Source organism: Haematobia irritans, chromosome 1 (assembly GCF_050003625.1).
Source record: "Haematobia irritans isolate KBUSLIRL chromosome 1, ASM5000362v1, whole genome shotgun sequence".
In the NCBI taxonomy this organism is placed as follows: Eukaryota; Metazoa; Arthropoda; class Insecta; order Diptera; family Muscidae; genus Haematobia; species Haematobia irritans.
Genome location: NC_134397.1, coordinates 195,546,358 through 195,567,001, shown reverse-complemented (window position 1 = coordinate 195,567,001; position 20,644 = coordinate 195,546,358). Strand labels below are relative to the sequence as shown.

General features: G+C 32.0%; 1 protein-coding gene across 8 annotated transcripts in view; it reads right to left on the bottom strand.

Annotated features, from left to right (window-relative positions):
• Nucleotides 1–11,629: 11,629 nt before the first annotated feature.
• Nucleotides 11,630–20,644, bottom strand: part of LOC142222356 (diacylglycerol kinase theta) — a 120,900-nt gene continuing 111,885 nt past the window's right edge. For 6 of the 8 annotated variants that reach the window (XM_075292462.1, XM_075292464.1, XM_075292465.1 and 3 more), the window contains exon 18: nucleotides 19,619–20,401. In XM_075292462.1, coding sequence (XP_075148577.1) covers nucleotides 20,066–20,401 — 336 coding nt within the window. In that variant the 3' untranslated portion in view covers nucleotides 19,619–20,065. Of the gene's footprint in view, nucleotides 12,756–19,618; nucleotides 20,402–20,644 lie in introns of those variants that run through there. The other 2 variants (XM_075292467.1, XM_075292469.1) reach the window with 2 other exon arrangements.

Here is a 20,644-nt window from a genome sequence, read left to right as displayed (position 1 = left end):
TTTGAATGTCCTTTCAATACTTAATTGTTTGGCACTTGAGGTAGATCGTCCTTTATTTTAAGAATACTTAGAAAACTTAATTTGCGAATGTACTTGAAATTTATAAGAAGGAGTAAAAATCGGTATCTAATTCTTCGATAAATTCTCGGGGTGGGGTACCTCCTTTAAAATTGGCTTATGTTCTTCGATATAGTACCGGGAATTGTCTGGATAGGGGATGCACAGGAAGCACCGACTTTTAGATCTCTCGACTAAAATTCGGGGCTTCCTTTTTTGACAATTACCCTACATTCAAGTGTATTTGGTCATCTTAACATATAGGGAACGAAAGGGATTCAAATTTCCACTATGTATACTGTTGGGTAAGGGGACCTTCCAGTTGTCCGAATTTCTAAAGAATCCACTGTGAAGGTCTACAAAAATTTGTACTTTCTTACATTTGGGCGGATAAATGAACCTCTTGTTTGTCCGATTTTGTAAAGAGTACATATGAAAATTTAATTTCTTCGAATTTCTTGAAGTCTACTTGAAACCTAGAGATAGGCCATATGATGAAGAAAGGCTAGTCAATATGTTGACCCTACCCCAAAAACATTGTAGATTCTACGGATTACTTGAAAATTACATGGAAGTGAGAATGTGGTGTAAAGGACCAAACCGGAAGTTTCCTGGGTTACTATAAAAGGTAACTCAGTTTGATGGAAGACGTTACGTCTCTGAGATGACGTAACGAATGACGTTACGTCTAGCTCGCAACCAACTCAACAGTTCAATCAAATCCGAAGAATATCAATTAAATCAAATCCGAAAAATATCATGGTAAAGTATCAGTTTTTTCTTTACCAAGTGTGGGCTTCAAACGCCGAAGCGACCTTGTCATCGTTTTACAATTTTTCAGATATTCGATATGGTTGACGAATCTCAGAAATCAGTGTTCATCGACTTTCCAACCGATTGGGTAGTCTTTGCTTTCTTCGGTGCACGTTTGTCTACCCAAAAATTGATGCGTAAAGTGTGGTTCATATCGGTCCATATTCTTAGGTTGCCCCTTTAAACCTTTTAAAATAGTCGTCTGTTAGGCTTTAACTACCAGTTAACAGAAAGTAAAGTGCAAATATCTACTCTCCGGATAACATTATCTGAAAAATGTTTAGCAGTTAAGTTTCTATCTGGCAAAAATATAGGAAAGATGACAAATAACAGGTTGGCTGATAAGTCCCCCGTCTAAGAAAGAAAAACACATTTTTTTGTCAAAATTTGTTTTTATTATTCAACATAGTTCCCTTCAAGAGCGATACAACGATTATAACTACCTTCCAATTTTTTGATACCATTTTGGTAGTACTCCTTCGGTTTTGCCTCAAAATAGGCCTCAGTTTCGCCGATCACCTCTTCATTGCAGCCAAATTTTTTACCTGCGAGCATCCTTTTGAGGTCTGAGAACAAGAAAAATCTGGGGAATACGGTGGGTGGGGAAGCAATTCGAAGCCCAATTCATGAATTTTTGCTATCGTTCTCAATGACTTGTGGTTGTCTTGGTGGAACAACACTTTTTTCTTCTTCATATGGGGCCGTTTTGCCGCGATTTCGACCTTCAAACGCTCCAATAACGCCATATAATAGTCACTGTTGATGGTTTTTCCCTTCTCAAGATAATCGATAAAATTATTCCATGCGCATCCCAAAAAACAGAGGCCATTACTTTGCCAGCGGACTTTTGAGTCTTTCCACGCTTCCGAGATGGTTCACCGGTCGCTGTCCACTCAGCCGACTGTCGATTGGACTCAGGATTGTAGTGATGGAGCCATGTTTCATCCATTGTCACATATCGACGGAAAAACTCGGGTGTATTACGAGTTAACAGCTGCAAACACCGCCCAGAATCATCAACACGTTGTTGTTTTTGGTCAAATGTGAGCTCGCGCGGCACCCATTTTGCACAGAGCTTCGCATATCCAAATATTGATGAATGATATGACCAACACGTTCCTTTGATATCTTTAAGGCCTCCGCTATCTCGATCAACTTCGTTTTATGGTCATTCAAAATCATTTTATGGATTTTTTTGATGTTTTCGTCGGTAACCACGTCTTTCGGGCGTCCACTGCGTTCACCGTCCTCCGTGCTCATATCAGCACGCTTGAGTTTTGCATAGTTGCAAAGTTTTTGCTTCCACCGTATTTTTTCCTTCAGAAAACAGTATTTTATCAAAACACGAAATTCCTTTTTTCCCATTTTTTTCACAATAACAAAAGTTGCTTCACAAAAGACGCTCTATCTCACAAACTAATTGACTTACAGACGTCAAATTTTGACACGAATCATTTGAAGGTACCAACCTATATAAAAATAATATGCATTTAATACTAGCGACGCCATCTATGTGTCAGACCGGGGACTTATCAGCCAACCTGTTATATGGGGGCTATACTAAAACATGGACCAATTCCTCTAAAATTCCACTTTCAGGCGAATTGGGTGCAAACTACGAATTCTAAAAGCCCAAGAAGTAAAATCGGGAGATCAGTCTATATAGGGGCTATAATAAAACATGGACCGATGCGGACCATTTTCGACACACCTCTTTATGGTCCTAAAATACTTCTAGATTTCTAATTTCCGGCAAATTGGATAAAAACTACGGATTCTAGAAGCCCCAGGAATAAAGACGGGAGATAGGTCTATATGGGGGCTATACCAAAACATGAACCGATAGGCACCATTTGCGACACACCTATTTTTGATCTTAAAATACCTCTAGATTTTCAATTGCAAGCAAATCGGCTAGAAAATATAGTCTCTAGACGCCCAAGAAGTAAAATTGGGAGATCGGTCTATATGGGGGTTATACCAAAAAATTAACCAATACACCTCAATTTCGGCACACCTATTTGTGGTCCCAAAATACCTCTAGATTTCCAATTTCAGGCAAATAGGATAGTAAATACAGTTTCTAGAAGATGTTCAATTTCAGGCAAATCGGAGAGAAAATACATTTTCTAGACGCCCAAGAAGCAAAATCGTTAGATCGGTCTATATGGGGGGTATACCAAAACATGGACCGATACGGACCATTTTCGACATACCTCTTTATGTTCCCCATTACCTCTTGATTTCCAATTTCAGGCAAATTGGATAAAAAAAAACTTTTTATAAGCCCAAGACCCCAAATCGGGAAGTCGGTTTATATGGGAACTATATCAAAACTTGGACCGATATAGCCCATCTTCGAACTTGACCTGCCGGCAAACAAAAAACGAATCTGTGCCAAATTTCAAGACGATAGCACCATTATTGAAGGCTGTAGCGTGATTACAACAGACAGACGGACATGTTTATATCGTCTTAGAATTTAACAAGTAAGGAAAGTCTAAAGTCGGGCGGGGCCGACTATATTATACCCTGCACCACTTGGTAGATCTAAATTTTCGATACCATATCACATCCGTCAAATGTGTTGGGGGCTATATAGAAAGTTTTGTCCCAAATACATACATTTAAATATCACTCGATCTGGACAGAATTTGATAGACTTCTACAAAATCTATAGACTCAAAATTTATGTCGGCTAATGCACTAGGGTGGAACACAATTTTAGTAAAAAAATATGGGAAACGTTTAAATCTGAAGCAATTTTAAAGAAACTTCGCAAAAGTTTATTTATGATTTATTGCTCGATATGTATGTATTAGAAGTTTAGGAAAATTAGATTCATTTTTAAAACTTTTCGACTAAGCAGTGGCGATTTTACAAGGAAAAGGTTGGTATTTTCACCGTTTTTGTCGAAATCAGAAAAACATATATATGGGAGCTATATCTAAATCTGAACCGATTTCAACCAAATTTGGCACGCATAGCTACAATGCTAATTCTACTCCCTGTGCAAAATTTCAACTAAATCGGAGTTAAAAATTGGCCACTGTGGTCATATGAATGTAAATCGGGCGAAAGCTATATATGGGAGATATATCTAAATCTGAACCGATTTCAACCAAATTTGGCACGCATAGCTACAATGCTAATTCTACTCCCTGTGCAAAATTTCAACTAAATCGGAGTTAAAAATTGGCCACTGTGGTCATATGAATGTAAATCGGGCGAAAGCTATATATGGGAGATATATCTAAATCTGAACCGATTTCAACCAAATTTCGCACGCATAGCTACAATGCTAATTCTACTCCCTGTGCAAAATTTCAGCTAAATCGGAACAAAAAATTGGCCTCTGTGGTCATATGAATGTAAATCGGGCGAAAGCTATATATGGGAGATATATCTAAATCTGAACCGATTTCAACCAAATTTGGCACGCATAGCTACAATGCTAATTCTACTCCCTGTGCAAAATTTCAACTAACTCGGAACAAAAAATTGGCCTCTGTGGTCATATGAGTGTAAATCGGGCGAAAGCTATATATGGGATCTATATATAAATCTGAACCGATTTCAACCAAATTTGGCACGCATAGCTACAATGCTAATTCTACTCCCTGTGCAAAATTTCACTTAAATCGGAGTAAAAGATTGGCCACTGTGGTCATATGAGTGTAAATCGGGCGAAAGATATATATGGGAGCTATATCTAAATCTGAACCGATTTCAATAAAATTTGGCACATTTGACTATAGTACTAATTGTTCTTCTTGTGCAAAATTTTAAGCAAATTAGCGTAAAACTCTGGCTTCTTGGGCCATATAAGTCAATATCGAGCGAAATATATAAAGGGTGGTTAAATTGTAAGGGCCGATGTTGAATGTGAACCACACCTAAACGCCAAGTTTTTTTCCGAATTTTATTTGACATTTCTCTATTTCAGACTTAATCAATTTGAACCATGGACGTCGTGAATGGGCAGAATGGTTCCAAGAAATGGCAACAGTGGGTGATCAATTTTCGAAGAAAATCATCTTCAGTGGTAAGGCACATTTTCACTTCAGTAGATTCGTCAATAAACAGAATTGCCGCATTTGGGCGAATGAGAATCCAAGAGTGATTGTCGAAAAACCAGTGCACCCACAATGAGTGACTGTTTGGTGCGGTTTATGAGCTGGCGGCATCATCGGTCCGTATTTTTTCCAAAATGAGGCCGGTCAGGCAGTTAGGTTAGGTTAGGTTAGGTGGCAGCCTGATGTATCAGGCTCACTTAGACTATTCAGTCCATTGTGATACCACATTGGTGAACTTCTCTCTTATCACTGAGTGCTGCCCGATTCCATGTTAAGCTCAATGACAAGGGACCTCCTTTTTATAGCCGAGTCCGAACGGCGTTCCACATTGCAGTGAAACCACTTAGAGAAGCTTTGAAACCCTCAGAAATGTCACCAGCATTACTGAGGTGGGATAATCCACCGCTGAAAAACTTTTTGGTGTTCGGTCGAAGCAGGAATCGAACCCACGACCTTGTGTATGCAAGGCGGGCATGCTAACCATTGCACCACGGTGGCTCCCGGTCAGGCAGTTACTGTGAATGGTGTTCGTTATCGTGAGATGATAACGAACTTTTTATGGCCTGAATTGGAAGATATGGATGTGGACGATATGTGGTTTCAGCAGGACGGTGCCACTTGCCACACAGCTAACGAAACAATGGCTCTTTTGCGCAACAAATTCAATGGTCGTGTTATCTCACGTAATGGCGATGTCAATTGGCCGCCAAGATCATGTGATTTGACAAATTTAGTTTTTTTCTTTGGGGTTATTTGAAAGAAAAGGTGTACGTCGATAAGACAGCAACAATTCAAGAGCTAAAGGATGAGATAATTCGGCACATTAACGGTATAGAACCTCAATTATGCCTCAGCGTCATCGAAAATTTGGACCATCGGATGAAGGTGTGCCACCGAGGTCGCGGCGCCCATTTGGCCGATATTTTTCTCCATACATTTTTGAGTAATACCAATATATCATAATAAAATAAAATTACAATAATTTCCTAAATAGTTTGTGTTTTATTCAAAATCAACATCGGCCTTGAAAATTTAACCACCCTTTATATGTGAGCTATATCTAAATCTGAACCAATTTCTTACAAAATCAATAGGGTTCTATTCTGAGCCAAAACACATACTTGTGCCAAATTTGAAGTCGATTGGACTAAAACTGCGGCCTAGACTTTGATTACAAAAATGTGTTCACGGACAGACGAACATGGCTATATCGACTCAGGAGCCCACCCTGAGCATTTTTGCCAAAGACACCATGTGCCTATCTCGTCTCCTTCTGGGTGTTGCAAACATATGCACTAACTTATAATACCCTGTTCCACAGTGTGGCGCAGGGTATAAGAAGTACAAAAGTATTAACTTTATCAACCCTGCTACTTACCTCTCAGTTTCTATATGTGCGAGTCTCTCTCTCTCTCTCATTTGCTTTTAAGGCAAATAAAACACAATAAGCAAAATACGCTTTTATCTTTTTTTCTTTACATATAGTTTTTATTTTTTTCTGTTTGTTTTTTGGTTAATTTCGAATTCTTAATTTTCATTTGTTTTTTTTTTGAAGTTTGGTTTTTGTTTTTCATTTTCATTGAATGTGTTTTCATGTGTAATTTTTGTTTGTGTGTGGTTGTAGATGGATTTTTGTTTAGTATATTTTACAATTTCTTGTTTGTTGTTTTGTTTTGTAAATAGTTGTAGTTAGAAGTAGTTGTAGTAGTTCTTGTAGTTGTTGTTGTTGTGTGTTTAATTTACTTTTCACATTTTGTTGTTGTTGTTATTCTTCTTCTTCTTCATAATTCATGTTTTCAGTTTTGTTTTATTTAAACAGGAGGAATGATTTCTTTTTTGTTTTTTTTTTATTTGTAGATGAAATTTATGTTCTGTTTTTTTGTTTTGTTTTTAGAGAAACTACAATTGTTTTTGTTGTTGTTGTTTTTTTATAATTATTACCATATCATTTTAAGGTATTTTTTAGCTGTTTGTTAACTTATTCTAGATTTGTTTTTGTTTTCAAGGATTTAAATTTTGTTTTTCTTTTTTGGTTTTGTGTTATGAAAATTAAAATAACCACAGTATGTTTTTATGAGAAATTATAATAACTTGTTGGTTTTTTGAGTGTGTGCGTGTAATTTTGTTTTTGGGTATTTTTCTTTTACAAAAATCATTCAATCACAAAACGAATTTTTAATATACACTCAATCAATCATTCTTTAATTAAAAAAAAAATTATGAGGTCTTAAAACTCCATATTCTTTTTACAAAGGAAAATATGGAAAAATTCGTTGTTTTATTTTAGGACAATGTAATCCCAAAAATCCAGAACCCTAAAAACTGGGAAAATTTTAACTGAGATTAGAGACTTACAACTAAGTTTTTTGTTTTGGTTCCAGCTAAATTTTCCAAGGTCCCAAGGCCTGGATTCAAAACAAAGAATTTCTCATATTTTAAAGGCCTTATATGATGTCAGATGGCCCTTTTTGCCCTAAGTTTTGTGTGTTTTTTTAGGGCACACGGAAATTTCGATTGATTTTTGTGTATTTTGAGCCCCTTAACTCGTCTTGGATTTAATGACTTTTAGGGAGGAGATAGTGCAGTGTTTCATTGTTGTGTCCAATATGTGGATGAGCAAGTGCACAAATGGTTTGATTAATGGGAATTTTGAAATATTTCTAGGTCTCCCCTCAGGATTTCCGTGTTTAGACCCGAGAGGAGTCATGCAAAACTATTTCAAAAACATGGTGATTGACTATGAAGGATGCTTTAATGAATTTGTTTACTGATTGAATAAAATGATGAAATGTTTTTTTTTTGGTTTTCTCATTAACTTAAAAAAAATACAAAACTAAAATTAAAGAGAAAAAAAAATAAAATCAAAATTAATTATTACAAAAATATTTTTAATTTAAAAACTAAATATTTGAAAGAAAAATAATGCTTATAAAAAAATCTTACATATTGAAAAAAATCGATATAAAATTTTTTAAATAAAAAATTTTATAACTATATTAATAAAATTTATTTTTTTTTTATATAAATTATAAGAAAATAGAAAAATTTTAAATCTAAAATTATTTTTAACATAAAAACAAACAAAAAATAAACGAATTGTTGAATGTATACAGTATTGAAGAAAATTTTTTACAAAAGCCCTACCTCAAACTCTCAATTACTAGTACATTAAAAGGAAATTTTATCCCTTTAACTATCATAAGAAATTAATTTTGCAGTTTTGGTTTTGGTTTCTTAAACCCATTGTGGTTTTTCTTAATGGGCATTTTTTTTCTTTGGTCTCTTTTTATGGCTTTTGTGAATAATTTTCATGCGTTTACTGTATCTCTCTCATTTGTTTTTTTGGTCAAATCCATGTGTGTCATTTTTGAGATTTGAAAGAAGTGAACTTGAACAATTTTTAAGTGTAAAATTCTGATAGTCGAATGCATCTTTATCCATTGTGAATTCATATCATCCATTGTGAATGAATAGTCCTTCAATATTTTCTCTTTCTTTATCAGGATTCAACTTCTTTCTCTTTAAAAAAAATATTTTTACGTTACCTATATACGTTTTCTTTTGCTTTTGGTAATAAAAGGTACATATTTTTTGGTTCATTTTCATAATTGGGTTTTCTCTGTGGGTATATTTTCCTTGCAGGCTTGTTATTTTTAAGTACCATTTGATTAGGTTTCTCTCTAGTTGGCAATTTAAACCAACTCATTTAGTTAAAAATGTTTGTGTGTGTGTATTACATTCATTACATATTTTTGTGGGGGTCAATTATGCCCCCCTAAAACTATGCTTCTTTTTAGCTGTTCATTTGATTTTATTTAATAATCATTTTTCCTGTAGCTTAGTTTGTTTCATTCAGGTTTTTCTCATATCATTTGTAATATATGTTTGTTTCTTTGTTTTTCAAAAATTTTATCTTTTTAGTTTTTTAGTAAAATAGTTCGTTCAGCAATTTGTTTTCTCTTTCTAAGCTAAATAATTATCTTTTTCAGCTCTTGTAAATATCATTGGGGGAGGGAAATCAAATTAAAACAAATGTTAAAGGAAGTTATTTCAAATTGTATTAAAAGAATATAGAAATCTTGAATAATTAACAATTAACAATTTTTAGAAAGTTCTAAATATGTTTTTTAATCAAAAGAACTCATAATAATGGGTTTGATTTCATAAATAAAAGCTTTTCAAACATGTAAACAAGTGCAACACACCAATAAGTAGAAAAGTTTTGAAAAATAATTGAATTCAATAGGATTTCAAATTATGTTTGAGAAAGCAAATTGAATTCAAACATGTCTTTAACGATAACCCTTATTGGTATGTCTAAGGCAAAACTTACTATGGCTAAAGTGACATTGCCTAATACTGTGAATTATGAATGTAGTTTGTATATAAAAAAAATCCATAACCTACATTTTATAGTAAAAAATTCAAAAATTTTTGTATTTTTTGATATGGACAATAAATCGAAAATTGTGATAAAATTTATTTCCATATTTACTTTTTTTCAAAGAGCAGTCTCTTATTTATTTTGGATATGGATAATAATTTTTCAAATTTTAATAAAAATTTATTTCCATAGTTATTTTTTGTTCAAAAAGCAGTCTCTTGGAAATTTTTGTTAATCTTATAATTTATTGTGAATTTATTTATATCAAAAAAAAAAAAAAACTTTCCTGAAATGACGCTCAAATTTAACTCACAATAAGTCTTCCGCTAACGGATGTCAATGGTTATTGAAACCGGCCATATCGATAATTTTACAACTGTATTAATCAATATTGTGAATGATCAAGTTATCACAATAAGGTGTGTGGCTTTGCTACAAGAAATAAATGATCTTGGCAGAGACATTCACCCATAAAGGTATTGATATTTAATAGCGTTGCCATATTTACTTTTATTTTATGTCATTCACACCGACCTTTAATTCATTTTGTTTTTCGAGACGAGAAAATACCTTTTTTGCTCTATGGAAAATTTGATTTCACATTCTCAAAAACCCGGATAATCCGGATACGATTTTTTTTCTCCAAAAGTAAAGATAAAGTAAAGAAGCACTCATTGTTACTATTGTCAAAAATTTCGGTTTCATTTGCTCATGAGGGAGGCAAATTTCGTTTAAGACCATAGAAATTTTCTATATGTATATTCTTGGCATATGGTCCGGCTTGCACTAAGCGAAAACTGTTAGTACTGTAAACAATTGTATTGATTGATATTTAATAGCGTTGCCATATTTACTTTTATTTTATGTCATTCACACCGATCTTTAATTCATTTTGTTTTTCGAGACGAGAAAATACCTTTTTTGCTCTATGGAAAATTTGATTTCACATTCTGAAAAACCCGGATAATCCGGATCCGATTTTTTTCAAAAGTAAAGATAAAGTAAAGCCATTAAAAGCACTCATTGTTACATTTGTCAAAATTTTCGGTTTCATTTGCTCATGAGGGAGGTAAATTTCGTTTAAGACCATATAAATGTTTCTCTGTGTGTATTCTTGGCATAGGGTCCGGCTTGCACTAAGCGAAAACTGTTAGTACTATAAACAATTTGGATTTTGTTAATAATGTTCCAATGAACATATTCTTTTATACAACTATTGGTTTTGTTGTATTTACATAAGTGTTCGTTATATGAACCAACGCCAATCGCTAATATTATGATTTTTTCCATTGAGTGAAAATTTTACTACAGATTTTAAAACCAGCTTAATTTACAATCAAACATTATGGATGTTTGTTTTTGTACACATAAAGAAAATGTCATTAAAATTGGGCCAACAACACATTTTCATTGACGCAACGAAACGTTTTCATTAACATAAAGAAATTGTTCGCTAATAGTATGAAACGTTTCATTGTGTAACGAAAATTTCTTTATAATAATGAAAATTTTCGTTATATTTACGAATAGGTTTCGTTGGCTTAATGACACATTTCGTTGATATAATGAAGTTTTTTTCAATCAGTGTGTCAACAATTTTGATCAGGATGTTAATTCAAACAAAGTTTGTTTGAAAACCATTTTTTCAATCTTTGTGTCTACACTGAAAGAAAAGGGATTTTTGGAGAGAAACGAAATTTTAGATAAACAAAGTTTTCTTTTTATATAAAAGAATTTTTTTGTAAAGCAAATATAAAAGATTAGAGACAATCGTTACATCTCTTGTCATAAAATCGGTTTAAGTTGCTCTTAAAGAAATTAATTTCAAGTAAAGGGGAATTTCGTTTGTCTAAAATTTCGTTCCGGAGGAAAGTATTTTTTCTTCGTGTATATTAAGCGGTATATATTTTTATAACATTAAACCCATTACTATTTTGAAAAACGGCCATAAATTGTCATAAAATCGGATTAAGATTCTCTTCAAGAATAAAGGGAAGTTACGTTTGTCTAAAATTTCGTTCCGGAGGAAAATATTTTTTCTTCGTGTATAGTAAGCTGTATATAGTTTTATAACATCAAACCCATTATTATTTTGAAAAACGGCCAGTAGCAACAAATGTGACTTCAAGAGACATTCCAACACTATTCTTGAAAGCAAGTTGAATTGAGATGTGATGTTTGAAAAATACTTGAATTCTAAATGAATTCAAATATCAACTCTTTTTTTTCTTTATTTGCGTGTACTGAAGCATTTTTCATAGCCCGTAAAAAGTCTCTTGAATATTTGAAAAACATAAAATACCAAAAAAATATTTAAAATTTTATTTACCACTAGATATAAAAATTAAAAACTTACAGTATTTACCAAATACTGTAAAAATATATGTATATCAATAAGTATATGCAAAATAATCTCTTTTTCTTTTGAAAAATTGGTTCTTAATCATTCTAAACATTTTGTTCTTTTGGTTTGGTTGTTAAGTAATCCTGGGTCTTGTCGTTCATGCCGCCTTTGTATTAGTTTAAACATCATAAATGTAAAATCTAAATTTACATATACTTATAATTAAATTGAAAAAAAAAAACAAAATAAAATAACTTAAAATACAGAAATTTTATGTAAACGTTTGAGATTGGAGAATTTGATTTTACTTTTGTTTCTGTTTGCACTTGCAGGCCTAACAATGCTAAAGATTTTGTAATTTAAACGTTTACGGGTTTTGGTGATTTTCTTTCTAAATCTTTTTGTTGGCTTTTTGTAGTGTTGTTGTTTTTGTTGTTTAGAGCTATTTATATTTAAAAGTGTTAATAAATTTCATTAGAATGCATGGTGAAAAATAAAATCTTAAATAAACTAAAAATCAAAATAAAATTCTTAGAATTATGATTTTAAACTTAAATTTAAGAAATAAAAATATATATGTGTTATAGGCATGTATTTTTTGTTTTAAATAAAAATACTTATGGAAATTATATTTAAATAATATAACATTCAGTTATAGGGGATTTTGATGCTTTAAAAAAAATTACAACAACTCCTTCTTGTTTGTATTTGCTTAAATTGTCAGTGATGCCAATGATGATAGTGATCATTCATGGTTGACTTGCTCAATATATCTTGTTTTTTTTTCACTGTTGATCCAATATACTGTATAAGGCGGGGAATGCTGTTAGCGGTGGTGATTGTGTTGTTTTATTTTTTATTTTTTTTTTTTTTCTTTGAACAAAATTTATTAACATTTTTAAATCAAACGCTCGCTATACCATATTCAGAAATCTGTGTTATTACTAGCAATTTCTGTTTCGGAATCTCCCTCTGCCGTTGTGGGTGGTAAGGCCAGCGACATCTGTTGGCCTGTCAAAGCCATGGTGGGTTCCGTATTGCGGCGTTTCATTTTGTTTTTCACTTTTTTCAGCATGGTCGCCTTTTGAGTGTAAGTAGGATCAAATCAATAGGCATTATATGGTTATGGTTACAAAACCCAGATGGTTTATAATTTTTGTTTAATTTCCAATTGAGATTTTTTTCCATAATTAATTCCAATTTTGTTTTATAACCGTCCGGCACAAAATTATATATATATTTTTTTTTTTTGAATTTAGTTTTTGGATTTGTGTGGCAATTTATTTCAATTTTTTTTATTTTTTGTAGTGATTTAGTATTTGGTCAATTTGGAATTTTTGTAAAATAGATTTTGTTTTTTTTTTTTTTGAAATATTTATATGAAAAAAGAGAAAAAAAGATATTTGATATTTTTATTGTTTTGTTTTAAACAAAATAAATCATTTTTGTATTTTTTTTAAGAATTAGGACAAAATTAGTTAGAAATGAAATATTTGGAAGTGCAAGAAATTTGTCAATATTTAAATAAAATTACTGTACTAACTATAACATAGGAAGGGAATAAAATAGTTAGCAATTTTGTTTCAAATGGTCTGAGAATAGAAACTAAGCAAAAAATTAAAAAAAAAAAAACAATTCAATGGTTAAATAATATTATAAGCAAAATACGATTTTTTTTTTGTAAATTTGAAAAGGTTAGGGAAATTTTTCTCAATACTAAAATTTATGAAAATAAAAAAACAAGTTAAGGCTTAAGCGTGTTTTGGATTATACGAATATATAAATTAAAAATTTTAATTTCTAATCTAAATTCATTTTTGTTTTGTTATGAATTTTAATCTAAAAACTCCCAAGCTTTCGAGACTTTGCAAAGCAAGCTATTGTGAATGAAATAAATATAATATTCGAAACATACTATTGTGAATGAACCAATTGTGATTTTGGACATGTTACTATAACAAAAAAAATATTTAATATATGGGCTACAGACTTTTCAGTAAATAAAATACATATTGCATACTTGTACTTCCTATTTTATTTATCAATTTTGATTTTATGTTACAACTTTGTGTAAATTTTTAAGGATTATAATAATTTGCTTGGTACAAAACGAATACTTTCTGGTATGGCAAGTAAATTGTTTGCTACTTTTGAAAGAAGAGTGTTTTCCTGCAAAGGAACAACTATCTTTATTGTTTACTACACTAAAAAAAATATTTTTCCCTATACAAAAAAAAATAATCACGATTGCAAAGCAATTTATTGTGAATGAAATAAAGATAATGTTCGAAACATACTATTGAGAATGACCCATTTGTGATTTTGGACATATTACTATAACAAACAAAAATTTAATATATGGGCTACAGACCTTTCAGTAAATAAAATACATATTGCATACTCGTACTTCCTATTTTTTTTAAATAATTTCTATTTGTTTGTTACTGCTTTCTGTAAAATTGTAAAAAAAATGTAAAATTTCATGGAAAATTTGGTGATATTTTTCTGTGTACGAATGATATTTTACCCAAACGAAGTTTTTTTTTAGTTATTTTATTACAATATATCGTAAAGTACTTTACACGCAATATAAAATCACAATTACGGCCATTTTCATGTAGCTCCGTTAGACTTTAACTCACAGTTGACACGAAGTAAATTGCAAATATATTCTCTCCGGTTAACTTTAACTGAACAATTTTCAACAGTTAAGTTTCTAACTGGCATATGGAATATATAGGCAAGATGACAGATATATCCGTAGTATGGTTTAAAAGTTCGTTAGCTAATGGAGCAAAAACGGAGCTTAACACAATTAACTGGTTGGCTTTAAAACCTCAAAAGGAGCCGATTTGGTATATGCAGAGCATAACAAAATATTTCAAATTAGAAAAATTTTAAAACTTTAAATAATCTTTTAAGATGAAAAGCATGCCGCCAGTTCTTTCTATTACAAATTCTTTGTAATAAAATTTTCAAGAAATATGTTCAGTGGAACCATATTTGGAGTTGTTAGTTGTTATTATAATCTACTTCCCATTTTCCTTATTTTGTAATGCAAATGGACAAGAGGTGTGTTCAGTGAAAGCCCATTTTAATATATAAAGGTTCACTCTGACAAATCTGAAGGAATCGATTTTTAATGCGAATAATGCAAAAGCTTTTCGAACTTAATTTTCTTGGGTAATCGAGGACAGTACTGGAAACTACATTTGTATGAACTATCCAGAACATCTGATCTGTGAAAATCTCCTCAGTGCTGCCAGGTTGAATTTACGTAAAGCGACATTTAATTAATTCACAATAGCTATTTTTGTGCTTAATTTATTCCATAAGAAGATATAAAAAGCAATAAAGTGTCACAAATAATTGCAAATATTTTCTTAAAATTTGAACAATTTTTTCATTAAAAATGTATGATTTAACTTATTTTCTATCTTCGTATTTAAACAGCTGATATCAGTGTTGCCCAATTTCGTATATGTTTTCGAATATTTAGAAGTTCGTCGTGTTTTTACAGAAAATAATATGTATTAATATTAGGGCTGTTTTCTTTTAGCACTGGATACCCTAAGCCGTGAAGGACTAAAAGAAAACAGAGTACTCGTTTATCCAGGACATCTCCAAAAATATGCAACACTGTCATCAGGTGTTTAAAAACAATCACAGAAAAGAAGTGAAATCTTGCATTTTTAGGGCCAGTTTCTCAATGTCTTGTTATTTTTTATCGTGTCGATAAAACAGCTGATCCCATACAAAAATTGTACTAACCGGAGGTCTATCCACCGGTTAAAATTAATCGGAGGATGAGAAACTGGCCATTAATGTATGAAATGCTCCAATTAGTAATAAATATTTATTGCTGCGATTATTTATGACACTATACCACTTTGAATTACATGCTTTTCGATAAATTAGTCACAATAAAGTGCTATTGTGAATCGATGAAGCGTCTCTTTATCAAAACACAATCTGGCAAGATCAGCGCGACTTGCACTGGTGAGATGTTCTGGATAGAACACCAGTGCAACGATGTTCTGGGTAGCCCATACAAATGTTGTATCCAGTGCAACAAGAAAACAGCCCTATTATCAAGTAATCACTTGATTACAATTTTTTCATTTCTATGTTAAATCGAAGCTTGTTTCAACTTTTTTGAAGTTCGTAGTTGAAAATAGGTTTGAAGTAATAAAAGTACCTTTTTCAAGAGGTATTCTCAGGGAATCAACTGATTTGAATTTTTTTATTGCTAGGTGTTTTTGTTTATATTATAAAGTGGAACAATTCTCAACCAAAATCGGAACAGTTCTGGTATGAATTTGCAGAAAAAGCTATATTTGAGAGATCTACCCAAGTTTATCTATCTGCGATTAATGGATATATTTACACGATTTTTTTTTTGTTTTAATTTTTCTTACTTTTATTTACCGAATTTTTACTTATATATTAGAGGTGTGCACGTGAGTAATAGTTTACTCACGCTCACGCACTCTCACGACTGAAAAATCGTTCTCACGAACACTCACGCACGATATTTTTTGGTAGGACTCACGCACACTCACGAAAAGATAATTTGTACTCACGGACACTCACGCACGAAAACGTCGTGACACACGAAAAATACCGTGACTCACGAAAAATACCATGACTCACGAAAAATATCGTGACTCACGAATAATTTTATGATTAATTTACCTTACCGAAGTGTCTGAAAACATGAGCATTATTAAAATCGTGAGTATTATTAAACTCTTAACATCCCAGGTGTCACTAAAATTGTAATTGAATTTAACTCTTAAGCGTTTTATGTTGGTGAGCAGGAATATTTTCGTGAGTGTAATTCGTTACTCACGCACACTCACAAAGATATTATTTTCGTGACTCACGCTCACGCACGACATTTTGGTTTGTTAATCACACTCACGCTGTTGTCATGAGCGTGACTCAGGACTCACGCACGAATCACGAAAATTTTCGTGAGTCACGACAATTTCGTGTCACGTGAACACTAGATAGGGTCACGGCCTAAAGGAAAAAAAAGTTGATGCGGTCAACCCCCAGTTTTGTAGCATATTCGAAGACAATTTCAGAACACCAAAACTTTTTTTCCGTGCACCCTACGACCCCCGAAATACAATTTATTGTGCTGTGTCGTCATTCGAAGTCCGATCGAAAAGAAACGCATATCGTTGTTCGTGGTTGATCAGGGGCTATATTTCGTGCATTGGTCATTTTTGACTCCGACGACAAATTTGATTTTTAATTTTTTTATTTCGCTTCGTATACCCCTATGATGCCCATTTCTGATAACCATTATAAAGATCTTAACAAAATATGAAACTTTTGCTTTTGAAGTATTTACTTATACTCATAAACAAAAAAGTTACAGAGATTTAAAAAGTCAATAGGTCACCCTACACACCACCAAATAGTTTTTGCTGTGTTGTCATGATGTCGGATCGAAACCACATGCACATCGTTATTCACATCTACGAAATTAATATATAAGGCATTTTGAATCAAAACCTGTTTATCTGTAAATTTCTAACGGTACATTTGTATACATACTCGTTGCTTGCTCTACGGCATTTTCTGCGTTATGCAAAGTGCATGTGTTTTTGCTAGAACAATTTGAGAGCCTATTGTTTTAAAATTCTAACAACCACTTTCGCTTTCGGGGGGTCGTAGGGTCCACGGATAACAAAAATTTTTGGTGTTCTGAAATTGTCTTCGAATATGCCACAAAACTGGGGGGGTGATAGCATCAACTTTTTTTTCCTTTAGGCCGTGACCCTATCTAGTGCACACCTCTATTATATATTTAATTTATACCTTGAATTATTTCGTTTTACCAGCTTTTTTATTATATTTCAATTTAACATATTTTGAAAATATAATAATATTTTTGTTAAAATGAACTTTTGAAGCGTATCACTACAGGGCATCTTTCACAACATTTGAAAATCCATTTTACAGCTATTTACCTACTTAAAGCTGTTTGGGGGTTTTTGAAAAAAAAAATGAGAACAGTTTCGGGCTTTCCAATACTTGAGGGAAGATTCAAAAATCACCTGGCAACACTAGTTTAATATTTGCCAGAGAGAATAAAAACACAAGAGGACAAAAATTTCTCTTCTACAAAAACAACAAATGTCAACCGTATAGATGTCGCACAATGCCTGCAGCGTTGGTATTACCGCCGTTGTGGTCGAAGCGCTGTTTTGATAAATTGTTTATAAAGGCATCGGCAGTTATAAGTTCAAAATGTCTGCCAAAAAATGTAATAGAATTAAAAGATTTATATAAAAGAACATTTGTTATTACAAAGTAGGTTCTAAATCCTATTTCTCTTACGTTTCGTAAAGCCGGCAGTGAACTGAACTGGGTGACGCTGACGCAAATTGAATGATATTTGAGAGAAGCGCCGACAAAAACTGCATGATATTAGAGAAATTTTCCTCATGACTGCCACCTATTGACGCAGTTTCGCTTCACTGATTTGTTCTCTTGTCTTTTTATTCTCTCTGCATTTGCCTTCTATTGAATAATCCCAATAAACATAAGGATGAGCATTTTTTATATGCAACAATTTTAGGGTGAACACCATTCTCAATATAAATTCAACTGCTTGCCTTTATCGGGATTAGAAGAATTGAGAAAATGTTGCTAGTGTATTGAAAAGTAATTGCCAATATATGGAATTCTACTCTTAAGGTATTTTGTGAAGAACGTGATTTTCTCAAGTCGAATCCTATGCTAATTTTTTAAAAACAGACTTGATAGCGTGTTGATTACAAGTATTTCTCCAATGCTTGTATTTTTTTGTTCGGATGTTTCAATTTGACTGACAACCAAAATGACACTATGAAATTTTTGAAATGTTTGTTTTTGTAATAGTGACAGTACCTTTTTTAATATGCATTGGAAGTAATGAACCAATTTGCAAATCATTTCAAACATATTTGACGGCAATCAACAAAAATCTGGCACTACGAGTATTCTCTGTAGGATCTGCATAATGTAGGTTATGACATGAAAACATTTTTAAAATAGGATTTTGAAATATATTGTGTGGAAGCATTTTTCTAAGCATTTGGTAATAGACTAAGGGGTACGTTCAGTGTGAAGCAAAGTAACCTACTCCCGTTTATTTATATTAGAGAACATCGAATATCTTTTTAACATGAATTAAAGAAATTATAACAAAATTAACCTTGCTTGCAAGACATATTGGCTAGAAGATTTATCTGATGATATGACGACATTATGCTATGAAGGGCATAAAATGGAATTGTTAGATATGATTCAGACAAAAATTGCTCTATGACGGACACTACAAAAATCTAATAAAAAAACCAAAAATTGTGATCATGTAAAAAGTTGTCCGAATAAATACAAATAACAATAAAAATTGTTTTCCAAAAATATTAAACCATTGAAAAAAATTGAAATTTAAAAAGAATTAAGAATTAAAATATAGCAAAATATATAAATAAACAAAAAATTATATTTCGGTTTTAAAAATGAGTTTAAATGAAAAGCAATGTTGTGAATGTTGGGAGTTTTGGAAATGGAATATATTTTTGGACATTTTTGAAAAAAATAAATTGCCTATAATATTTCTTAAATTATATAGAAATTTTCCCAATGCCTTATCATATGTATATGATTCATTTTAAATTCAGGATTTATGGGAGACAACTATTTGAAGAACGACTATAAAAAGTAGGTTTATGGCTATAAACTCTTAAGCTTGAATTTTAGTTAAAAAATTAGAAACTAAAATTGTGACTTTTTAAGTTTAATTTATGTTTTTTGCATTTTTGAATTGTTTCCTTTATTAAGAAAACTTAGCAAAATCAAAATTATTTTTATACAATCGTATTAAGATTAACAATTTTTTTTTAGAATAAAGATTTTTGAAAAAATTCCATTTTATTTTATTGAATTTTTCATGGGTACGTAAAATGGGAATATTTTATTTGAACTACGTATTTTAGTTTTTATTTTCGTGAAATATTCTATTTGAAGACTAAATCATTTTTGTTTGTTTTTTTCGGTTTCCTTTTTTAATGGTTAGAATTTGTGTAAAGTTTAAATTTCTGATGTTAGTGTCTTTGATAAGATTTAAGATTTTTCTGTTGATTTGTTCTAGAATCCTTGATAAACTACTTCATAAATAATTTCTATCTTGTTTCTTATATAGAGATTTTAAATCTATGCTTTTGTTTTAAGGTTAGGTTTAAGGTTTTTATCCGGATATTTATTTCGGTTTCATATTTGGTTGGCTTGGCTATTTTGGTTGTTGTTTTTGGTGGTGGTTTGCATTTTTTTTTTAACATTTTATAAAAAACATGAGAAAAGAAAACTTGGACCGGACGGACGAGATCTCTATGTATTGACATTAGAGGTCTGCTGTAGCCCCTGTAGCTGCTGTTGCTGATGCTGCTGCTGTCCTTGCTGTTGTTGTTGCTGTTCCTTATCCTTGTCTTTATCTTTTTCATTGGTATTGCCTGGCATTCCATAGCCAGCTGATGAATTGGTCATTTCCGAAAATTGTTGTTGTTGTTGCTGCTGCTGCTGTTGACCCGTCACCTGGGCCACAATTTGTAAGGCCGTCGATGATGACGAAGTTGCTGCTGCTGTCGATGACAAACTGAGTACAGCCGGTGAAATATGCGGCTCGGTAAGGCGCCGTTTACTTTTAACTTTTCGTAGCATGAGAGCCTAAAATCAATTGATGGGTTAAAATATATTTGTTTTCTTGTCCTACAAAGGGTGTTTCCCTTTATTGTGTATTGGATTGATGGAAAGTTAAGATATTAAAGTCCTTCTTTACTTCTTTTTTTTTTTGTATATATAAACTTGGGGGAAAATTGTGCTTTTTTTCAATAAAAAAATATGTTTCTATTGGAAGGGCAAACACTTTTGCATATCAAAAAAACATTACTTTAAATTTCGTTTGCAAAT